The sequence below is a fragment of the Sorex fumeus genome, unplaced genomic scaffold, assembly GCF_029834395.1.
Source record: "Sorex fumeus unplaced genomic scaffold, SorFum_2.1 ptg000019l, whole genome shotgun sequence".
Lineage (NCBI taxonomy): Eukaryota > Metazoa > Chordata > Mammalia > Eulipotyphla > Soricidae > Sorex > Sorex fumeus.
This window is the reverse complement of record NW_026606076.1, coordinates 20507737-20532291: the sequence shown is the minus strand read 5'-3', so window position 1 is coordinate 20532291 and position 24555 is coordinate 20507737. Positions and strand designations below refer to the sequence as shown.

Here is a 24555-nt window from a genome sequence, read left to right as displayed (position 1 = left end):
GTGGCCGCCGTCTCAGAGCTTATTGGAAAGCCAAGTATGTGCTGGCGGTGAAAGGGCAACTGTAGTCTCATGGGAAGGTGGTTGGTACCGGCTCATCCTTCACGCCCTAACGAGGTCACTAGTTGCCCCCAATGAGTGGCTCTCCTGCACAGCCATAACATCGAATGCACAGAAACCAATCTCGTAATCATCTGGCTCTTTGGAGAAATACATAATCGTGGCCCCATGGCATTATATGATTCTCATAACCAGCTATAGAAAACAAAGTATTTCACAGTGCCTTTTCAACAATTCTGATTGTTGGGGGGGGGGTTCTAAACAATAATGGTGCATCTTTTGTCGAAATAATGAATGTAATCAATGTGGAGAAGAGGTAGGTAGAAATTCTTGCCTCACAGTCATTGGGAGGGTTGGGAGGGGGGTATATTGGGGTTCTTAGTGGTGAAAAATGAGTTCTGGTGAAGGGAAAGGTGTTTGATCATTGTATGACCGAGACAAACCTGAAAGCTTAGTAACTTTTCCCACATTGATTCAATAAATAAATATAAGAAGAAAAATTATGAAAGAAAAAGTAAAAAAAAATAATAAAAGTCATAGTAGAGAGAAGTCTTAAATATGTAAGAAAAATGCAAGACCTTCACTCAACCCATGGCGCTTACTTGCCATATCAAAACATATACTGGAGAGAAATCTTATGTTTGTTAATGTGGGAAGGCCTTTGCATACGTCTCAAGCCTTGTAGACATCATAAAATGCACACTGGATGAGTGATCCCTAATAACTATTCCCACATTCAGAGGAGTGCCCCTAGAGAAGACAAGTTTTGTTTGGACCAGGAGTGTTAGGGGGCTGCAGGAGTGCAGCCAAGAAGGAAGTAATCCAGGTAGCAGGTTACAAGCTTCCAGTGACATCAGTACAATAAGGGAAAGGTTCTTGCTGATTATCACCTGGGCTTCGGCTTTAGCAGTGTCCCAGCATTTGGACTTCACGTGTATGTTAACTTGTAAATAATGGGTTTTGGTAATGAAAGTCAATAGGAAGCTGACTAAAGAAAAATTAAAAATCAATATGTAAAAACCTATTGAAGCAACAAAAAGCTTCAAAGATTCTTCGAGTCTTAAAAACCTGCAATCAAATATAACAATGTTCACATAAATTTATTACTACATCGATTGATATTGCAAGTTTGTTTTCTTATCAATTTTAATCCTAAAATTTTATTAGTAGTTGGGGATTTTTCTCTTTAGTAAATTAAATACATACATATGTCACCACCCCTCACTTTGGACTGCCAAGTTTCACCATTGTCTCAGTCTTTGCTCTGATTCTGGCTTGGCCCAGAGGCCCTGTTTTGAAGGGGTTTATGGCAGAGATCAACCATAATGTTGCCGAAAATTATTGTGAATCAAAAATCAGGCAATTCTTCATTCTTCCCACCTCGCTGTCTTATGCCTGAGGGAGCTGTGGTCAGGCCCTACACCATAGAATGGGGTGGGATGGACTCACTCCTGTCCCCTGTGTATGTCGGTCAGGACATGGTGATCTTCCCTATGTGGCTATGAGCTTCACCCCAGAGGAATGGACGGGGACCAGAATGCTAAGTATGTGCAAGGAACAGGTGAGCCTCAATTTGCTGGAGTATCTCCCCAGTTGTGGGCCTTATTTATTATGAGTCCAACTTATTTTTTTTTACTTTGTTTCATTTTGGGGTCCAGCTGGAAATGCACATGGTGACTTCAAGTTCTGCACTCAGGAATCACTACTAGTTTGATACTTGACATCCAATATGGAGCCCAGGCATGGCCAGGAGTATTTCCTCAGCCCAGAGCCATGAATATACCCTATACATTGCTGTGTATGTGACTCAAAACAAACGAAATAAATTTACTTCTCTTTCCACATTTAACTTGGGTGTTTTGCTTTTGCTCTTGGTATTGTTTCGGGGACACACTAGGAATTTTTATTTTCTTTCATTTGTAACTTTTAAATTCCATTCATTTATTTTTTGGTTGTTGGGCCACACTCAGTGGTGTTCAGGGATTACTCCTGGCTCTTCCCTCAGTATTTACTCGTGGCAGTGCTCAGTGACCATATGGGATGCTGAGATTCGAACTCTGGTGGTTTGCATGCAAGCCGTGCCCGCTATTCTGTCATTACAGCCCCTAAGATCATTTATTTCTTAGCGCCTCATCCCCTCATCTTCTCTTATTCTCAGTGGTTGGGGTGACTTGAAGTGATCTTCGGTGATCAGGTGTCGCCCAGCATCAAATCAGAGGTTCCTGCATGCAAAACATGTTTCTGAATCCTTTGCATTGTCGCCCTGCCTTCATTGGACTCTTTTAGGTTTTTTAAAATTTTTTGGGGGGCCAAACCAGCAGGACTCAGGGTTTGTTCCTGGTCTCTGCACTCAGGGATCATGCCTGGCTGGTGGTGGACAGTATGGGGTTGTCGGGGATCATACCTGGTCTGACCATTGGCAAGACCATTGCCCCACCTGCTGTAATACCTGCTACCCTCCGTCTTTCCCTTTGTTTTTAGCTTAATATAAATTTGGGGGGATTTCCATCATTGTCCTTGTTGGATGTTTGGGTTTACTACTGACTCTGCGCTCAGTGAGAGTGAACTCAGGACCCTCCAGTTGCTGGTGTCCTGGACACAGGGCCCAGCAGTCATTGTTCTTGTGGATAAAGGACACAGTAGAGTATCTTCTTGGAAAGCTGACTGTGAAGGCCAATTTTGTGGCAGGAGACAAGGCCTCCTGTGAGCACCCCAAACTTCCCAGTCTCTGTACTATAAGAGGGTTACCTGCTCCAGCTTGGGGAGCGCTTTCACACATTTTTACACTTGTTCCCTGATATCCAGGTGGTTCCTGGGGAGCGGTGGGGGCTCTCGGGGGCACAGCTTTGAGGGGTATGATGGGGGCTGTACCAGGGTTCAGGGTGCATGGGTGTGAGTGCATGACCTGGGGGGGGGCCCTGCAGCCACAATCGCCTCCAGGTCAGCTATAGGCAGAGGCGTGTGGGAGCAGGGTTGAGCAGGGGGACTGCAGGTCTTGGGGTGAGGGACCTACATCAAAGCACTGAAAGCCCTTGTTTTCCACATTGCAGACCGAGGTTCCATCCTGCTAGCAACAACCTGGATTGATTTTTGAGTGGAGAGCCAGGAATTACCACTTAGCATCAGCTGTGTGACCTCAAAAAAAAATAAAATAGAAGATTTATTTTGATTGGGCTGGAGCGATTTATTTTGATTATTTTGATTGATTATTTTGATTGGGCACAGCAGGTAAGGCATTTGCCTTGCATGTGGCCTACCCGTGTTTGATTCCCAGCTTCCCATATGGTCCCCCGAGCAACTGGCAACTGCAAGATTAATTTCTGAGTGCAGAACCAGGAGGAGACCCTGAGCATCGCCAGGTGTGACCCAAAAAGAAAAAAAAAGAGTATGTAGGAATATGTTAAGGAGCAAAGCACCTTTCTCATTTCATCTCTCCCTTAGCAGGCTTCCCTCGCTGTTGTTTTGTGTAACACTGGTAAAGTAAGATACTGGAAGGAATATATTTGACTTTTTGGTGAATAGGAGCTTTGCCTAGGGATCACTGCTGGTGTGCTTGAATTATTTAGAAAAGGCAGGGGACTGGAGCAATAGCACAAAGGGTAGGGCGTTTGCCTTGCACGCGGCTGACCCGGGTTCGATTCCCAGCATCCCATGTGGTCCCCTGAGCACTGCCACGAGCAATTCCTGAGTGCAGAACCAGGGGTAACCCCTATGCATCGCCGGCTGTGACCCAAAAAGCAAAACAAAACAAAACAAATACACAATACTTTTAAAGTTACCTTTATAATACATTATTTACTCAATAATTCAAAACTCTCCCAAATAAAATTTTCTCAAGGACCTAACATTATATTTTGTATGCGTCCAATTTTGTTTTCTTTAGTTTCATTCTTCAGCCACGCCATGATACTTCGGGGTGACTCTGGGTTCTGCACTCACTTATCAGTCTTGGTGTTTGCTTGGGGGATCATATGGGATCCGGGGATTGAATTGGACCAGATGCGTGCAAGGCAGCAAAAGTGAAGATTGTGTTGTTTGCGTACTTTCAGTAACTTGGCTGGTTATATCAGGGACACATGGGCTAGGACTCTCACCTTTTCATTGTCACTAATCTCTAAATTGATTCTCTGGGTTTCAGGGTATTCTAGGGTGAAGCCAGCTGTAATCCCCTGGATGGTAGGAGGAGCCCTGAGGCCGGGTAGGAGAGGCGTGTATGCAGCTGAGTGTCTGAGGACCCTCCCAGGCTCGGCTCCGGGCATCGTGGGTGTGCCCTGAGTGTGTGTGAAACATGCTGCTGACCCCAGGGGGCCTCGGGCTCCTGGATGCAGGCATCTGTGCTCTACTCACACAACCCTTCGCTCACCTGGGGTGATCCTGTGCTTTGCTTTCTTGGCTCATTCCAGTCTTATTCATTAGTCATGTGTTCATGAGATTCAGGATCCTTTGTACCCCTTTCCCTTATCAGCCTGGCTGCACAGCCTGTATTGTTGGGGTGCCCTTTTCAGGAGCAGCAGAACCACCTTGCACCCCGCCCTCTCTGTCACTAAGCTTGTCTTTGCCATCAGGTCATTTGCATGTTTTTTGATTATACGAAGACATTTTGTTTTGTATCGGTTTGGGGTCTGATGTTGCCAAGGGGTTTATTCCTGGCGGTGCTCAGGGGTTCCTTTGGGCAGTGCTTAGAATCCTGCCCCTGTCAGCCTTATGCAAGGCAGGTGCCCTACCTGCTATTCTCTGTCTGACCCACTATGAAATATTCTTTCGGTTTTATGTTAAAAAGTCATTGAGTGAGCCCATAAAAAAGCTAGTTTGTGCTGAAGTCATAGTATAGTGGGGAGGGTGCTTGTCTTGCACAGGGTTTGAGTTGCAGTTCCCATAGGATCCTCAAATATCTCTGGTTCTAGTAAAATAGAAAAGCCAAAAGGCTAGTGTGTGATTGCCAGGCTCCTCCCAGCAATAATCCCAAAGGATCGTCCCTTTGCTCTGGGCCTGTTTGGACTGTGAGAACCACAGGGATGTCATCTACCTGCTCGGCCTGTTCACCCAAGAGTCATTCGACTAATTCTTACCTGACTTGCTGTGATTTATTTAAGAACTCAAATCACAGCCTCAGGATTTGGCATAGCTGCAATCTGACTTGGGAATAGGGTCACTGAGTATGCGTGAGCTGGTAAGATTCACGCATTCAAAAATGAATATCATTATACCCAGCGGGATAGATCAGTGGAGCAAGCATTGATATTTTTCATATCAATAAAGTACTTTAATTTTTTCTTCTACTGAAAGCAAACACAAATGGTAATTGTTTCAAAGAATTCTTTTGTCAGTTCATGCTGTGTTTACCAAAAATGAATATGAAGCCCCCTCTCTCTCTCCTCTCTCTCTCTTCTCCCCTCCCCCCCCACCGCCGCCTGAATTTGATGGTCTCAGGCTGCTTTCCCCACCCTTGGCCAGCTGACGGCCATGGGTGGATGACGGAAGGAATGAGGGCCAGGCTGGTTGGTATCAATTGCAGTTTCTTCCAATCTCCTCTCAGTTCTCCTCTGATTCTCCTTCCATGAATCTCCTTCATTTCTCTTGGATTTTCCTTCTCAGATTCTTTCTTGATTTTTTTCCCTTGCCAACTCTTATAGCATTAATTATCCCCCAAATCATGAGGGAGTTGGGGTAGCAATTACACATAGGCGAGGTCATACAATCAATGGATGTATGGTCCCTCTCTCAGAGGAAACTTCTTCTAGGACAAACTCTTTCAGCAAGAAGACCCACCTTGGGGGTATGGAGCCGCCAGCAGGTCAATCTGTACCTGTGAGGCGAGTGCATCAGCAGCCTGATGGCACCTTGAGACTTCCAGATACCCCCAAATTGCTGCTGTGCCTTTGGCCAGACCCCATTGGCCAGACCCCAAAAACATGGGGCAAAGTTTACCAAGAAAGTAAACGGCCAAAAGTTAGGTATGTGGGAAACACACCCACAAACCACCTCCAGCTCACCTATATAATTGGAGGCATGGCCTCTCCGGTTCCTGATTCAACTGCTTAATGGCCATAATCCCAGAGACTCAGAAACAAATCTTGAAACCCAGCAGCTTTTGGCAGAAAAGCGTCCAGACCCGGCAGTAGGTTATTGTCGCCGGGCCACCCCAGGGGGGAAAGGGTGTTTTCCCTCCACCTGCTTCCCCCTGGTGGCTCCGTGGCCGTCATCCTCCAGAGGCCATTGGACAGTCAGGTCTGAGACGCAGTGACGAATCTTGTTGGGCCTCACAGGATGGAGGTGGAGCCAGTCCTGGCCTTCCCATCCCAATGAGACCCCAAGTCATCACCCACGAACGGCCTCTCTGGCTCCTGATCAAGCTGCTCAACAGCCAAGATCCCAGAGACTCAGGAGCAAATCTCGAAACCCAGTGGCTTTTGGCAGAAATCCCTCCAGATTTAAGTGTTAAAATTGCAGAATTTCAAAATCACATGGCCCTACTGCAGCCACACGACATCATATGTTATTCATAACCAGCAATAGAACACAAATTGTCTACTGTTGCCTTTTCAGCAGATCTGAGTGTTGGTGTAAAATCTCAAATAATAATGGTGGGTCTGGTGTCAAAATATTAAGTGTGATCAAAGTAGAGAGTGAGTAATGTGGAAATCATCTGCCCCACAGGAAGGGGGAGGGTGTGGGATGGGGGATACTGGGGTTTTTGGTAGTGGAGAATGGGCACTGGTGAAGGTACGGGTATTTTCATTGTATGACCGAGACTTAGACCCGAAATCTTTGTAACTATTCTCACGGTGATTCAATAAATAAAATTATAAAATATGAAAAAAGTAAGGTGGAGTTCATGCACAATTCAGTCAGCTAATCAGTGGCTGAATAAATAGCAGTACTCCTACATAAAAAAAAATTAAAAAAAAAGAAGACCCACCTAAAGGTGAAATGCCATCTATGGGTGCGTTTTTCTTTCCCTTAGTTCAGGAACCATATAAACATTCATCTTAATTCTACTCCCTAATAAAATTAGTAGTCATTTAATATGGTCACAGTAATAGATACATTAAGCTGGGGACATCTTACTATAGATCTCAGATTACAGTGCTCAGGCCAGATTAGTCTTTCTTAACCCTAGCATGGTACCAATCTAGTTGTTACTCTTTGGATCATGACAGAATTTGTCCATGACCATGCTCTTAACTCATATGGCATTTTGGTCTAGCCCATTTCGATGCCAGGGTACGTCACAGCTAGCCGTGAGTCCATCCAGTCCCTCATCATGATACTGCCTTTGGGGTGCTAGAGACTAAGGGCAACTGAGGCTTAGATTGAGAAAGCAGATGCCCAGGTGTGAAGTATTATTTGGTGTCAATTAACTCCCAAGTTACAATGTCAGAGTATTTACTATCTTCCTATGTCTATACAACAAGGGTGTTGCTCTAAAATAATTATGCCAAGGACATAAGGAGAAGAGAAAATCAGTTTTTCACTCAGATTTCTGAGGATTCAGACCTTACAATTTAACAGAGTCTGATTAGGAGAAATATGTGACAGACCAGTTGGGAAAGCAAAGCACAGAGAGGGAGGTTACAGAGAAACATAAAAGAATGGGAGTGCCTCAGGTGCACTGCGGTAAGCCTAAGCTTTCTCTGGCAAGGGAGTAAGGACATACCAATGTTAAACCTAAAGTGTTTAGAGCTATATTCCAAGAAATAGAGGAATGGGAGTGCCTCAGGAGCATTGTATGGGTGTAATCCAATAAAACTTAAACTCCCTGTCACAAGGGAGAATGGACATACCAGTGTTAAACCTAAAATGTTTAGAGCTATATTTTCAACAGAACAGTGTAGTAGTTGGTCTGGAGTGATAGCACAGTGGGTAGGGCGTTTGCCTTGCACGTGGCCCTTGAGGCTGCTCCAAGTTCGATTCCTCCACCCCTCTCGGAGAGCCTGGCAAGCTACCGAGAGTATCTCACTCACACGGAAAAGCCTGGCAAGCTCCCCGTGGCATATTACATATGCCAAAGACAGTAACAACAAGTATCACGATGGAAACACTATTGGGCCTGCTCGAGCAAATCGATGAACAATGGGAGGACAGTGTGGTAGTGGGAAGATAGGGGAAGTTAAAGATAGGGGAGGTTGTGCTGCGCCCAGCCTTCTACATCACCCCACAGCTGACTCTCGGGACCAGAGAGAAGATCGCCAGTACTAACAAGTCCTTTGAAGGCTTTCTGCGGACATCCCAGGGATTTGGGATTTTGGGCCCCCACCCCATCAAATCTCGAATGAACTCCAAAATTTGGAGTGTTTGTTCACACCAGGTTACAGGCTGTTCCGCCAGGCAAAGCAGCAGCCTCCCAAGAGAAGCACAGTCTGTTCGTTAGAAAAAAGCACATCCTGACTCACCTGTCCATTTCATAAGCACCCACAAAATTAAATTCACCAGACCCACATCCTGGTACCCTGTAAATTTATCTAAGCATAGTGAGGCAAGCATATTTACCGAAGCAAAGAAAAGCGAATACAGAAATAAATCAGCTATTGATGTTTACTACCTCACTTTGGGGGGACCCTAACCTATTTTTCCTATTTGCACTCTGTGACGATCTGGCACCCTAGTGGAATGGTTACAAGAAATTGAGTATGTTTTTGTAATAACTCCGCTAAAAAGTAAACTTGTAATCTAAATTAATTTCATATTCTTACGGTAACAAGCACCAAATCATCATAGCCAAACAACAGATCAATAGATCAACATGTCTGAAAAAGAGGCTTTCTCCTGTACTACTACTGTACAGTTATTCTTTCCCACTGGTTCAAATTTTGAAGAATTATATCTTAATAAATCATCAAGTACTAAAATATTAAAAGATTATTTAGCTGCACAGCAGTTAAGGGACTTTCTATTCATTTGTCTGATCCATGTAGAATCACTGCTATGTAGACTTTGAGCACTGTTTGAAGAGTTGCTGCGCATAGCTCTCAAGGAATAACTGGAGAGCACCGTTTGCGCTGAACACACACAAATACAGACACAGGAATTTTTGCATACACAAATGTCTTCCCAGTCATCACCAATTCCTGAGTCCCCTTCTGGGCTACCCCTGACCGCTTTCTAAGCCACGTGATTCACTTAGTTTCTGAATCTCTCCTATCATTGTGAAAATAAACAGTTGAAGCTACTCATGACCTATACTTTCAGTGTGATATAAATAAACGTGGGGATTCAGAGAGGTCTGGGTGGCTGTTTGCAAAGAATGTGAATTTTATTTCCTTCGTCAAAACAAAGACTTCTGATTGACGTGCTATCTGTTCAGTCCGTCACTCTCCATCTATCCCAGACCTGGCAAATATCAGATGTCCCGATCACCTGATCCTATCCCAGAAACGGGGAAAAATGAACTTTTCTGACCAGGCAAGTACCTGGTCAGGAATATTTGAAGCCTGGCCCTTTAAGGCTCTGGGCGCTCTGCCTATGACGTCACAGAGTTGGGACCATCTTTCCCTGAGCGTCTTGGAAGTCTGCGGAAGTGCTGGCGGGCTGGCTTAGGTGCGGAGGGTGAGGAGCGGGTGAGGGGGTACCCAGGGGGCAGGGGGGTCCGGGAAGGTCGGTTTCCCGCTGGCCGCCCGAGTGGTCGCACTGAGCGCCTGAACTTCCACTTTCTCCGCCTTGTGGGCGGCGGGGTCGCTCCGTGGCGCTGGCCCGGGGTGGCGGCCCCTCACCTGGGTCGCACAAAGAGCTGCTGCCGAAAGGTTTATCTTATTTATAAATTGATTTTTGGGGAAAAACAATCGTTTTTACTGAGTAGAAGTTACTTAGAAAGATGCGTAAGGGGGGAACGCGGCCGGCCGGGTTCGATCCTGGCACCTCACAGCCTCCGATCACGGCCTGGAGTGAGCCCAGAGCCGGGAGTAACCCCTGACCAAAGCCCCCCAGAGCTCCCCAAAAAGGTGGGTGGGTAGAGGAAGCACGTGTTCGAGGAGAAAAATGAATCTGAAGCGCTAAGTTCCGTTCTGAAAGCTCCAGAAACAAGGAAAATAACCGAACAAAGAAAAGTGGAAACAAAAGTTGTTTTAATTTTTTTTATGTGTTTTAGCTCCTTACCCGGTGGCGCTCAGGACTCCCTCCCTGGGGATCCGAGGACCGTTTGGGGTGTCGAGATGCGGGGCCAGCACCCTCCCTGCTGACCCGTTGCTCGGGCCCCTCACAAAGGAGAAAGAGTCAGAGCTAGAGGGAGCCTCAGTCGCCCCCAGATATGATGGGGCGGGTCAGGGCACCTCAGCGTTTTCTTAGTTTCGGGGCGACGAGCAGCACCTGGTCAGTCACAGGGGTGGGTGTATCATCCCAGCAGTGTCCCCAGGACATCCCATTACTGGCCCCCTTTCATTCCTTAGGCTGATTGTGGAGTAGTGCTAAAGCGTGGGATTCCCTCATCAAAAGGACCTGGGGGCCATTCTTTTTTCTCGTGGGGGGGTGTTGAGACCCACCTGGCTGTGCTCAGGGGTCACTCCTGGGGTTGCTCAGAGTACCCCATATCTGGGTCAGCAGCATGAAGGAAAAAACACCCTACCCTCTGTCCTGTCGTTCTTGGGGGGTGTCTGGATGGGGGGTGGGGCTGGGTACATTCTTCATATGCTTGGGGCTTAAAAGCATTTGGCAGAGTCTTTGATTTTCACTGGTCCTTGTGCATTCAGTGGGTTCTGGGAGTTCAGGTAGGTGGGGAGCTTCTCTTTCCTTTTTTTATTTATTTTGCATTTTGGGTCACACAAAGCGAGGCATTATGGTTACTCCTGGTTCTAAATTCAGCAAGCACTCCTAGTGGTGCTAGGAACCATAAGCGATGGCCAGAATTAAACCCACGTTGGCCACCTTCAAAAGAAATGCTGATTGGTCTATGCTGTCACTCAGGCCCCAAGGTGTGGAGCTTTAAGCCAACTCAGGTTGCAGTCTGGAGGGGTGCATCAGTGTGGTGCTACAGTGGGTCTTGCAACCAAATATGCAATCTTAGCAGGAAGTAGCTTGGGCACTTCCAGAGTGTGCCCTAACCCCTCTAATAATGCAATTTAGGATCACTATTGGCCACCACAACTTTATTCGTTTAAATTAAATAATTATTTAGTCTGTAGGAAATACAACTGCAAGACTCAGTTACTTCTCCTACCTTTGCACTCAGGGATCACTCCTAGCGGGGTTCAAGGCACCGTATGGGATGCCAGGATTCAAACTTGATGTGGCCGAGTGCAAGACAAGCACCTCACCTGCTATACTGTGTCTCCAAACTCTTTCCACAGAAATTTCTATTTTTTAGATTTTTAGGGTCACAGTCAGCGATGATCAGGGTTTACTCAGGCTTTACATTAAAGAATCACTCCTGGCAGTACTGGGAGACCATATGGGACTTTGGGAATTGAACCCAGGTTGGCCGCATGGAAGGCAAATTCCCTACCTGCTGTACCATCGTTCCGGCCCCAGAAATGTCTTCATTACTTATTTTATTGTACTTTTTTTGGCGACAGCAACACTCAATGCTCAAGGGTTACTCTTGGTTCTGAGTTCATGCATCATTTTTAGCAGTGCTGGAGTGGGTGAGCCTATGTCCTGTTGCATATTGACCCCGGCTTAGCTGCTTGAAAGAAAAGCACCCTACCAACTTACTAGCTTTGCTAACCCTGTGTGATTATATTTCCTCAGAAAAAAAGAATTTCTGCCTCACCTGTCCAGATTCCAAGCACCTCCACTGTCCATCTCTCCAAGACCAGGAGTGTGCCCTGCTGTTGAAGTGAGTACTTGCAGAAAGGGGTTTTCCAGGGACCAGCTGCAATAGGTTCTAAATGTCTCACTCTTAGGGGCTGGGACAGTAGTACAGCCAGGAGGGCGTTTGTCTTTCTTGTGGTTACCAGAGTTATCCCTGCCAGAACATCACAAAGTGATATTGTCTCCTGAGCATCACTAGGTATGACTCCAACCCTCCCACTTCAGAATTTGTCTTGACACATGAGAAATTTTTATGCATCTTTTTGGAGTTGGAGTGTTTTTCCTGTCTTTCCCTCTCCCCCTCACCCGCTCCATTTGCTACAAACTTGGAGATAGTCAGAGACTCTCCCCCTCTTGTGTCTGTGTGTCTGAGTTGCAGGGGGAGCCATGCCTTGTCCCCCAAAGGTAAATCAGGTGCTCAGCCCTCTGAGCTCCTCTCCTTGGGTGTATCTCACTACTTGGGGAAAAGATGAGGTGAGATTTGGGGCCACACCTGGTAGTACTTGAGGTCTGTGTCCTGCTCTGTGCTCAGGGGACTAGTGGACACTGGATACAAGGGAAGGCCCTCTGGGCTTCCAGGTGGCTGGCATCTGCTTCAGTCTGGTGTGCTCTCTCCTGTTTATACCTTCATGGAAAGTTCTTACCTGTGAAATTTCTAGAGCCCTTTCAACAGATGGCTGTTAGGTGAAAATGAAGGAGTTGGAGTTGGAGGCTCTTAGCGAAATTATGGACTTTAAAATCTCATTTGCGTTAAATTTAATTTTTCTTTTTTCTTTTTGGGACACAGCGGTAATGCTCAGGTTTTATTTCTAGCTTGGCACTCAGGAATCACTCCTAGCAGTTTTTGGGGGACTGTATGTGATGCCAGGGATCAAACATATGCCCTGCCAACTGTACTATCACTCTGGATCCAAGTATAATATTTCATCTTCTTTTTCTTTTATTAAATCACGTACCCATAGGAGTAAAATCATAGTCTGAAAACCTGGCCTGTAAGCTCTGAGCATTTCTGGATGTGGTCCCAAAACAAAAAAAACCCAGAGGACTGCGCGTTCAGAAATATTACTAGATTTCACACCTCTTCTGTTGGCCGTTAACTCCTCATTGCCTTTATTTGGGCAGGAAGAGGATTGGCTATGCGGGATTTTGCCAAACCCAGCAGTGCTCCGGGATCATTCCTTGGCAATTCAAGTTCTGAAGTTAAGTCTTTTGCGTTCATGCAAGTGCCCTGCCACTCACTCTCAGCTCTTCCAGACCGCTGCAAACCTTTGAAATTGTACCCTGTACATCTGGCTCAGGTTTGCACCAGGAGGCCCCAGGTACCAGCAACCCTGCCCTGCCCTCTATCTACCAGCAGGGCCTCATCCCTGCCACTTGCAATATCTTTCTCACAAAGTTCACATTATTTATATAGAATTTGAATTCCTGCAGTCAGAGATGGGCCAGGAATGCAGGACCTGTCCTTCCAAGCAGTCTGCCATGGTAGTCTCCTGTAAAACGCAGGATTCCCCAAGCACCACTCAGGTAAGGTCAAAGTTCTGCCACCTGTAGCGCCCAAATCCAAACCTGCATTCTACAAAACTGGTTGGTGGAGGTTGACTTGTGAACAAATTAAGTATGCATATAGGTTTAGATATACACACATACACAAACACACACACACACACATATATATATATACATGTGTGTGTATATATATATATATATATATATATATATATATATATATATACACACAAACACACACACATACATGAAATGAAATTCTGTCATGAATCAAAAAGGGGGATAACCAGGCTCTTATAGATAAGCATATATAGTCTTTGGGTCTTGACCATTGATGGGATTACACGGCACCGGGGACAGTTGGTGGGTGTAACGCCTACATACTGGAATATGGGAGATGTGGGTGGAGGAGGCCCAGTCCCAATAGGAGCAGCTTGGAGATCTCAGCCCCAGGTCCAGCACACCTGGGTTCCTCTGCCGGTTCCTTCATGCATGAGGCTCGTCCGAAATTCTGGAGAGTGGTCTTAAACATGGCTGTGGCTCAAACCAGAGGTCTTGAGCTGCCAGGGCTCTGCTCGGGGTTGGGAGGGAAACTCAACACACCCTCCTCCAAAAAGCACCAGTGAGAAAGCCAGACACGGAGGCAGGAGACTGCGTGTTTTCTTTCAGGAGCAGGGTTTTATAGTCTCTGGGTCTTGGCCATTGATGGGATTACACAGCACCGGGGGCAGTTGGTGGGTGTAACGCCTATATACCGGAAGATAGGGGATCAGGGTGGAGGAGGACCATCCCTTTTCTCAGTCTCCTTCATTCCCCCTGTCTCCCTGAAGCTGCTCTTTTTCTTCTCTCACCACTACTCCAATCCACGCCTCCTCAAGGGAAGCGCAATGAAAAATGATTTTCTAGACTTCCCCATCACCTGCAGCCCATGAAGAAAAAGCAGCCCTAACGGTGTGTTACTACTCTCCTTCGACCAGCAACTTAATTGACATATTTAGTCCTAATGATTACCATTCTGTATGAACATAGTAATAGACACTTTTAAACTTGTTGGTGAATCTCCTGGGGACTTCTCACCACAGATTCAGACTCAGGCCGGTTCAATCACTCCCAATCCCAGCAGCGTCCAAGTCTAGTTATTACTTTTTGATTCGTGACAAAATTTGTCCATGACCAGGCTCTTATATATAAGCATTATGGTACTTTGACCAGGCCCATTTCGATGCCAGCGAAGCTAGCTCACCACTTGCCCTGGGTCCATCTAGTCCCTCATCGGACCCTTCTTTATGAGATTGAGGAAGTAAGGGAAGCTGAGGCTTCAGTCAAGAGAGCAGATGTCCAGGAGGTAATATTATCTGGAGACCATCAACTCTCAAGCTCAGGCTTTTCTTTGTAACTGTCTTCCTGTATCCATACAAAAAGCAATTGCTCTGAAATAGCTACCCATGCAAAAGACATTAAGGAGAAGAGAAAGACAATATTTACAAGTCAAAGTCTGATCAGTTGACAAGGTAAAGGTAAAGGTAAAGGCCCTCCCGTTGATCATCGATTTGCTCGAGCGGGCCCAGTAACGTCTCCATTGGAGATTTTGTTGTTACTGTGTTTGGCATATCGAATACTCTCGGTAGCTTGCCAGGCTCTCCGAGAGGGGCGGAGGAATCGAACTCAGGTCGGCCTTGTTGGCCGCTTGTAAGGCGAACGTGACAAAGGTAATTGAAAGGTTATGGGCAATCAAGAAACATAAAATCTCACCTGCCAGGGAGCAAGGGCAGACCACTATTATACTACAATACCTGGTGATCCTCAATGGTTTCTCTTGGCTCTGCACTCAGGTATTATTTCTGATGGTGTTCCTGGAAACTACAGGATTCTGATGATTGAACCTAGGTTGGCCATGTGCAAACAACACCCTACCCAGATCTACAGTTGCTCTGGTCTCAGTTGGAGAGTTTAGATACATGTAACTGTGCACAGAATGTTATATGAAAGGATAGAAGGGGCGCCTTGATGAAATCTTTTATAAGTGGGAATATGGGTCAGGTCCCAAGCTCTCCACATCCCATGAGACCATTCCGTTTACCTGTGATTTCTCACAAGGATGGTCACATTCCTGGATCCCACCCATGTTATTTTACTAATAATAGAGGTAAAAAAGGAAACATTTACGATTGGATAAAGGAAAATTCCATCCATCTATTAGTCAGATCGTGCTCAGGGGACCCTTTGGAATTCTGGACATTGTACCTAGATTGACTGCAAGCAGCGCACTGTACTAGCGTGATACTCTCAGTTTGAAATCATGTTTCTGAAACTGCCTCCTGGGGTTTTCTTTGAAGCTGAGAGTCCACTGCTTGCGTGTTGTCAAGGGGTAGAGCATTGGCCAGACCTTGCTCTCTGATGTTCTTAACAGCCTTTGTTCCTCTTCCATGTGTCCAGCTCTCTGGGTTTCTGCTAAGCCAGTTCCTCTCTGAATACCCAGGGTTGGCTTCGGAGTCACTACTTTCATCCCCATCTGGATTTATTATTTCCCCAAGAAACTCATTGTCCCGTACCCTACCAGCTACCTACCTACAGAGCTTAATTTCTTTTCACATGAAAACTCTCATGGCATAGACTAATGAGTGCAATCCTCTGTTCTTCTACATGGCAGTAGCCAGCCCTGGTGGAATGTCTCTTCCTGCACACTGTGATAAAGGCTCAAGTGAGCAATTTGGCCCTCATCCCCACAGGGATGCCGAGACAGGTGGGAGGTGTTCTTAGGGTGATCAAAAGATCACTCTTCCCATGTCCTCAGCACCATCACTTTCCCATAGAAGCCCATATTGGACAGAATTCCCAGAAATGTAAGCACTGAGGACAAACTTTTGAGTCCAGCATGACCCCGGTGGGACTATGTGAACATCCACACAGGAGAGAAACTGCTTAAGGAATGTGGGAAGGCCTTTGATGGATCCTCATACCTTATACATAGGAGATTTCATACTGGAGAGTCCGTATGCATGTAAGGAATGTGCTGTGGCCTTTCTCTGTCTCATACATCTTAGTATGCACGGAAAAAGTCACACTGGAAAGAAACCATATGCATATACAGAGTGAAAGTCTTTGCTTATTCCACAAGCCTTAGTACACAGAAAAACTCACACTGGAACACTGGAGAGATAACTTATATTTGGGAGCAATGTAGGAAGGCCTTTGCTTCTTCCTGAAGTCTTAGTTTTCATAAATTCTGTTTTGTAGAAAACCCTTATATATGTGAGGTTGGTGGAAAGACCTTTCATCTCATGTCTTTCTGAGCATAGGAATGTTCATACAGGTGAATGAAACACTGTTCGTGTCACTACTGTGGGAGGGTCTTCACTTACTATTCAAACGTTTTTGTCCATAAGAGAACGCACATTGCCGTGAATCCATGTATATATGTAAGGAGTGTGGCAAGGCCTTTGCTTATTTCACAATCCTTTTGTGACACTGAAATTTTCATATAGGAGACAAACCTTATGTTTGTTATGACTTTTGCAAAGCCTTCACTTTCCCCTAACTCCTTATTAAACATAGGAAAATTCATTCTCGAAGAAGACATATGTAGGGGTGTGGGAAGATTTTTACTCAATCCTCAAGCTTTTCTGTGTGAGAAAAATTTATCCTGGATTGAGGCCTTATATATGAAATGACTGCAGGAAGATTTTGATGCAATTGGCATAGCTTTCTGAACAGGAAAATTCACAGTGGAGAGAAATCTCATAAGTGTAAGGAATGTGGAAAGGTGTTCAGTTTGTCTCCAGCCCTTACTGCGCATGTGAAAAGTCATTTTGCAGTGAAAAATTATATCTGTCAGGAGTGTGGGAAGGACTTTCCTGGATCCATGGGCCTTATGCATAGGAGAATTCACACTGGAGAGAAGCTATATATAAATATACATATTTATATATGTAAGAATATATATATATATTTATGTAAGAACGTGGAAAGTGAATTATTCTCACCTGCAACTTTAAAGACAATCCTGGAGGAAATCCTGTAGGTAAGGAATATAGGAAAGCTTTCATGTTCCCTCAAGCTTTAGTAAATATAAAAGTTATGTTGGATCAATCACTTCCATGGTAACAATGGCCGGCGTCAGAACAGGGTCCTTGGGTAAAACAATTTTAGTTTCAACAAGTAGGTGGGGGATAGATACAAAAGTACAGTAAGGAAGGAAATAATCCTGTTATATGTGAAAGCTTCCTGTGATACTAGTACCGTAAGTGAAAGGTACTTGCTGATTATCCCCTGCACCATGGTTATGACAATGTCCTGGCATGTGGACTTCCCAGTATCTTAACTGGTAAATAATGGTTCTTAGTGATAAGGCAAGGTGGAAGGAATTAAATAAGAAGTAAATAGGTACAAACATTGCATTTTGCTGGGTACTGTCACGACTCACCATGGTTTCATTCTTTGCTGTGACTCTGACTTGGCTCAGAGGCCCTGCTTTGCATAGATCATGGCATAGACCAACCAGGATTCTGTGGTTAGCCTTTTTTGACGTTGTATAGAGGGCAAACCTCTATTCTTCAGGCCCTTCTGTGTTATATTCTGGGAGTCACATCCCACAGTGCTGTCCATAATTTGTGTCCAGGTAGAGCCACATGCAAGGAAGCACTTCATTCGCTGTAGCATATCTGCACTCATTGTATTCAGTTTTCCCTTTGATTTACACAAACATTGAGGGTAAACGTTTTGAGACTTACACTTTGGAAGCAGTAAAATCCTAACAATCTCTTATACACCAAAATGGGACCATATAGAATCCAGATGATTGAACCTGAGTCAGCTGCTTACAAGGCAAACACCCTATCCACTGTGCTTTCGCTCCAGCCAACGAGTCTTACACATTTACCTGCATTTTCCTAGCTGTTCTCTGCGCAGCTGGTGTCTGGCCCTTTAAGGCTGCTTGCAGAAGCGGAAGTGACGTCACAGCAGGGCATTTCCATGTTTGCATGCAAGATGCTGGATCAGGCCTCCATTTGTTAAGCAGGTGAAGGGAGAAGAGGCTGTCTGTCTGTCGTGGTAGGGGTCTGTGAAGGCTGGTTTTGTGGCAGGACACTAGCGGCCTCCCTTGAGCACCCCGCACTGCGCCTCCCAGTTTCTGCACTGAGGGGCGGAGCCAAGCCAGCTCTAAGGACACTTTTAAGCTTTTTCAACTGATATCCACGCGGTTCCTGCTGCCCGGCGGGGTTTTGTGGGGACTCGGACCTTTGGTGAGTGCAGTTGGGGCTGTGCTGGGGCTCAGGGGTCGCGGGTGTGAGTGCGTGGTTCTGGGGATCCCCTGCAGCTCCGCCGTGGGACAGCGGCAGGTGGGCGCGGGGCCGAGTGGGTGGGGCGGGCGCTGGGCCGTCCCTACCCTCCCAGCTCGGTACTGCACTGGGCCCTGTCTTGGACGCTTTGACACCAACCTCACTGCTGTAGAAGCTGCAGGTTCACTTAGAGGACCTGAGAGATTGCACAGTGGTTAGCGCATTTGCTTTGCATCTGGCCCACCCAAGGTCGATCTCCAAGCTCGACCAGGACGGGTGCCTGAGCGCAGTTAGACGTTTCTCGTCCATATCCCCGTTGGTGCATCCAAAACTATAAAAGGACTGTTCAGTGACACTGTAGCCCTAGTCACTACTCATTAGTAGCCTTGATTTCCAGACCAGCCATGGGTGGGGTTCTAGGGGTGGTTGTGGTTTGCAACTGATAATTTACTTTAGGGCTATTTTTGGTTGTATTTTGGGCACAAATATGTAATCTTGGGGCTTCTTTAAGGAGCAGCACTCTGGAATTCTTTTTTTTTTTTTAAGGGGCTGGAGCGATAGCACAGCGGGTAGGGCGTTCGCCTTACACGCGGCCAACATGGCCGACCCGAGTTCGATTCCTCTGCCCCTCTTGGAGAGCCCGGCAAGCTACCGAGAGTATTCGATATGCCAGACACAGTAACAACAAAGTCTCCAATGGAGACGTTACTGGGCCCGCTCGAGCAAATCGACGATCAACGGGAGGGCCTTTACCTTTTTTAAGTTCTTTAGGTGTCATGTGAGATGCCGAATATCAATCAGGGTCAGCATGGGAAGCGCCCCTCCCAGCTTAATATCTCTGAATCCACATTGTTGTTTTTTCTAACGTAGAATTTCTGTATCCTAAAATCAATTTGAAAATTGCACCCCGACTCTTCATCTCTCCCTGATTAGGCAAAACCCGGCTATTACACTGAGAGTTGTGTTCAAATAATGTCCGGACATGCGCTGCATGCCTTTGGTGGCTGTGATTGGTCTCCCCACCCTGGCCGGTGAAGGGTAACAGAGGATCAAAGAAGGAAACAGGGGCCAGGCTCTTGGTGATCTGCTGGATATTAACCCAAAGTGTCTTAGGCTTCATCTGTGAATTGCCCCTTTTGCTTCTCCCAGAAAAGCTTATCATGTCCTTGCTAACAGCCCTAATTTAGTTAAAGTTTATCTTTAACATTTCCTTTGTATTTTTCTTCGCGTTGTCTCAATTTCCCAGGCCAGTCTTGATTACTTATATACCATAACTTTCTGATTATTCTCAACTTTGTATTTGTACTGCTTTGTAGTTGAAGTGGCTGTGTATTTGTACCTGCTTCCCTGTTTCCCCTATAGCATTTTTATGTTTTCACTCTACAGCACTGTTCTTTGGTTAAACACAGAAAGACCATCAATGCTTATACTCCTGGTATTTCGGAGTAGATGGACTCAAGTATATCTACTCCTGGGCATAATTGCTTGGTCATAATTACTTGACTCGGGCTTCAGTTAAAGTAGTTCCTAACACCCCAAAAGGGAGGTTCTGCCGTGGAACTTGTATGGACCAGGGGCAAGTGGGAAAACTACCCCAGCTTCGAAATGGAACATTCTAGAAAGCACGTGTGCATGGTCTTGATGCAAATAGTTACAGCATTAGAGACAGGATCCCCATGGGGAAGGAGAAGGTGAACTGGCCTGAAGACTTAGTCTGGGATTTACAGTAAAAGCCTTGCTTGGTCTCAGAGCCCAGAGAAGTAAGTGTTAAAAGCCTTATTTGCTCTGGGGGCTGGAGAGATAGCACAGCGGGTAGGGTGTTTGGCTTGCACATGGCCAACCTGGGTTCGATTCCCAGCATCCCATATGGTCCCTTCTGCAATGCCAGGAGTAACTCCTGAGCTCAGAGCCAGGAGTATTCCCTTGTATCACCGGGTGTGACCCTAAAAAGCAAAAAGGAAAAAAGCCTTATTTGCTGTCAAAGCCCAGAGAACTAAGTGTTGGGATATTTGTCTCTTACTGTGTTTATCCAAACAACTACAAGTGTTGATAACTTATACAACTAGAGGAAAAGATAAAAGCAACGAAGATATCCCTGGGAGACAGAGTGTCTCCTTGGGTAAATCTCCCCATGAGAATTTACTCTGCCAAATGTTTATCTGCGTAAATGATCAGTCACCCCTCTTTCCTGTCCCTTTTCGATGCCTGGGTAGCTCACAGCTCTCCTGGGTCCATTCAGTCTCTTGCTTTTGGGGTGCTAAGAACAAAGGGCAGATGATGCTTAAGTCTCATAAACAAGACAATGCCCAGGAGTATATAGTATCTGCAGTTAATTAACTCTGAAGTTAAAAAAGCATAATATTGACTTCCTTTGTCTAGACAAAGCTGAGGGCTGGGGGCATGGCCATCCCAATCATCCCAGCACAATCTTCCCAACTTGGGACTGCACTGGCCCTTGTTCAGGAGAAAAAAAGGATATTTTTATAAAGTAAACTGTAGAGGATATAAAGGAAAGAGAAAGTCAACATTTTATTTACAAATACAAAATCCAGAGATCTCTGGAGAATCTGACTTTACAATTCACAGGTTGTATCTAGGGAAAATGGGTGAATAATGTATAGGGGAAGCAGAGCACAGGGAATTAAAGACGAATACTAAGGAAATGGGTGTGATTGGGATGGGTGTTACTCAGAAAGCCTCAGCTCCTTGTAGCACAGGAGAAATGATGAACCAATGTTAAACCTAAATTGTTTAGAACTAGAGTCCAACCAGGGTAAAGGATTTTGTTTTTTTTAAGCAAGAAAGTTTCGGTTTTCCAGGAGTAAGGACATTTGCTCAGGAATCCCACTGGGTGTGCTAGGAGCACGTTTACTTAGTCCCGGAGCCATAGTACAGTGGGTAAGGACTTAACCATACAAGCAATCGACCCAGGTTCTATCCCCTGCATACCATATGGTCTGTACCAGAGTGATTCCTGCGTGTAGAGCTAGGAGTAAGCCCTGAATATGCCAGTTGTGGACTCGAAACAAAAATCACACAAAGTCACACTTATATATACACATATATATGCACAATGGTGAAAGAACAACAGGGATTCAGGAGAAACTGTAAGTTTCTGTAGCACGGATAGATCAAAAATAGGGGATTATTTTTTCTTTTTTGGGTCACACTTGGCGATGCACAGGGATTCCTCCTGGCTTTGCACTCAGGAGTTACTCCTGGAAATGCTCAGGGGACCATATGGAATGCTGGGAATCGAACCCGGTTTGGCTGCGTGCAAGGCAAACACCCTACCCACTGTGCTATCTCTCCAGCCCCAAGAATAGGGGATTTTTAAGGACCAGAAATTTGACTCTTTTAATGTTTCACTCTCAAATTTGTCTTTGTACATCATTTTCCCCCCTTCAGTAGAATTTGCCTTTTTTCTTGTTATATTTTTCACCACAGTCTACAGTGCTCAGTGTTTACTCTTGTCTCTGAGCGCAAAGATCATTTGAGAAGAGTCAGGGTAACTTTCTGTGTTTAGATATCATTGGTCCGATGTTAGGTGAAAATGCAGGATCAGGCGACTTCTCCTTACCCCCAGGCCCCCAGTGTGTGACCGACCAGTCCAGCATTTGCCTCTCCACTCCTCTATTCGAGTCCATCCCCCGTGCAGCACAGATTCACCTGGGTGGCAAAAAGGTTCTCCGTGCCTAGACTCTGACTCTTTACAGTACCTAATGGAAGCGGAAGTGATGTCATAAGTGATGTCATAAATGTCATGTTTCTTTTTCCATCCCTCACTCAGACACTGGGGCTGTTGCTCACTTGGCAAAGGACAAGTAAATTTGCTCCCCATCCTGGAAGGGGGACTCTGAAGAAGGATTTAGTTGCAGGATTCGAACAACCTCCTGTGAGCACCCTGCACCTTCCCGTTTCCACACTCTGAGCCGAGGGGCCGAGCCAAATTGGGGGGCACTTTTGCGCTGGTTTTTCACTTGTTCGCCAACATCCAGGTGGATCGTGAGGTGTGATCGAGGCTTTAGGGCGACACAGAGCTTTGGGGGTGCAGTGGGGGCTGTCTCAGGGTTCAGGTGTGACAGTTGTGAGTTCGTGATTCTGGCATGCCTCTTTTGCCATGATCGTCTCCAGCTCCAGGATGGGGCAACAGTGGGTGAATGCGGGAATCATCCGAGGGCTTGGCTAATCCAGTCGTCCCAGCAGTGCCATGTTAGAACCATCGACCCTTAGCTCACTTCTGTAGAATCCCGAGATTTGAGGGGCAGAGCTTCAGCCCCTCCACCTAATGGCAGGAGACCTGTTGCTGGTTATCTTCATTTTCTCCCGTGATAGACGCGATCATGCGGGGTATGTGGGGGGGAAGGGGGCCTGCAGGTGGCAGAGGTTTGCCAATGAAAATGTATTTTGGGGGATATTTTTGGTTCTTTATATTTTAGGGGGAGAGAGAGCACATACGCGGAGATGCTCATGAGTTACTCGAGTCTCTAAGCTCAGGTATTATCCCTGGCACTGCTGGGGGCCATATCGGATACAGAGGATTAGTTGGTTCATCTAGTCAAGCACCCAGTTCACATTATTGCCTTCTATCCACAATACCAGTGTATGTTTTTCTGGTTCATGAATTTCAGGTCCCTCACATCAAGCTGCAAAGAAGCCCTGACTCTTCATCTCTCCCTGAGCAGACGACACCTGCCATTGTGGTAAATACTGAGGTCCCCAGAACAGAGTGCCCAGGTTCATGTCCTTGTCTACCCTGCAAGAGAGCGTCGAAGATTTGTTCACTCTAAGTCACATTGTGTAGACACATTCCAGGCTACGGTTCCCAAGGGACAGCACTGCTGCCAGCTGCAGGGGGGCGCTAGTATTCAGGAGCTTCTGGGCTGAGAGTCGGCCCCTGAAAGGGCCTACAGGGACTTTCCTGTGGGAGCCAGAGAGGAATCTGGGGATCAGAGAAGGCTGTCTTTTCTTCCCCTTTAGCCTGGGCCCAGGCTCCTCTCCTGAAGTACAGCACAGATGCCAACAAAATTTGCATCCCCAGCGGAGACAGGAATCTTCTGCCATTGTCTCCCAGAGTTGGAATTGTGACGCTGTGCCCGAGGGTGTGGCTGGTCTGAGCTCAGGAGTGGGAGGAGGTGCTCCTGTCTGGTGCTGAATGTTCCTACTTCTCCAGGTCTTTGCAGGGAGCCTCGTGCTGATCCTCAGAACAACAGTGACAGGAGAAGATGGTGACGCGGCTTCTCCTAAACCATCCCCAGGTAGGAGTAGAGGAATAGAATGACATGAGGTAGTACCAGGAGTGCCCAGGCTTCCTGGACCATCTGTTTGAGTTTCTTTTGGACGGATTCCAAGATGAGACTTCCGATCGGACCGTCCCATTCTGCTGTTTGAAGCTGCTTTTGTGTATGTTTGTTTTGTTTTATTTGGCCTTGGGGCCGACCCAGTGGTGCATGAGGAGTACTCAAAGCTCAGTGCTCAATGCTCATTCCTGAAAGGTCTAGGTGACGAATGGGATGCTGGAGGTCCAAAGGTTTCATCTTGGGTTTTCTGTTTTCTTTGGGGTGGCAGAGCAAGGATTCTTGCAATCATTTCTTGTGCTGCACTCTGGCATTGCCCCTGGCAGTGCTTGTGGACCATATGGGATGTTGGGGATCGCCAGTCCTACATGCTGTCCCTGGAATAGCTGTCCTGTTACGCCAACCTGCTGCTTCGGCTTCTTTTGCATCGTTTTTGTCATCAGCTGTCCTCTTGACTCTGTGCTCTGGATTCACAACTGACTGGCCTCAGAGCACCCTGGGGTGTGTTGGCCCCGTTTGCGCCCTGGCAACTACAATGACTTGGGCCTCCAGATTTGCTTTTCTCCTGTTTTGTCCTTCCTACTTTGGAGAGACTACCTGCTCGGCCATATAGTCTTCCGTTCACATAATCTTGTGTGTGGATTTCTGGGCATGTGCTGATCCCAAGGAGAAAGCCA

General features: G+C 46.2%; 1 protein-coding gene across 1 annotated transcript in view; it reads left to right on the top strand.

Moving 5' to 3' along the window:
* LOC130022008 (zinc finger protein 345-like) overlaps positions 1-22597 on the top strand; it is a 64353-nt gene extending 41756 nt beyond the window's left edge. Inside the window, exon 4 of the mRNA XM_056112734.1 lies at positions 22580-22597. Coding sequence (XP_055968709.1) covers positions 22580-22597 — 18 coding nt within the window. The remainder of the gene's footprint in view (positions 1-22579) is intronic.
* The last annotated feature ends 1958 nt before the right edge of the window (positions 22598-24555 follow it).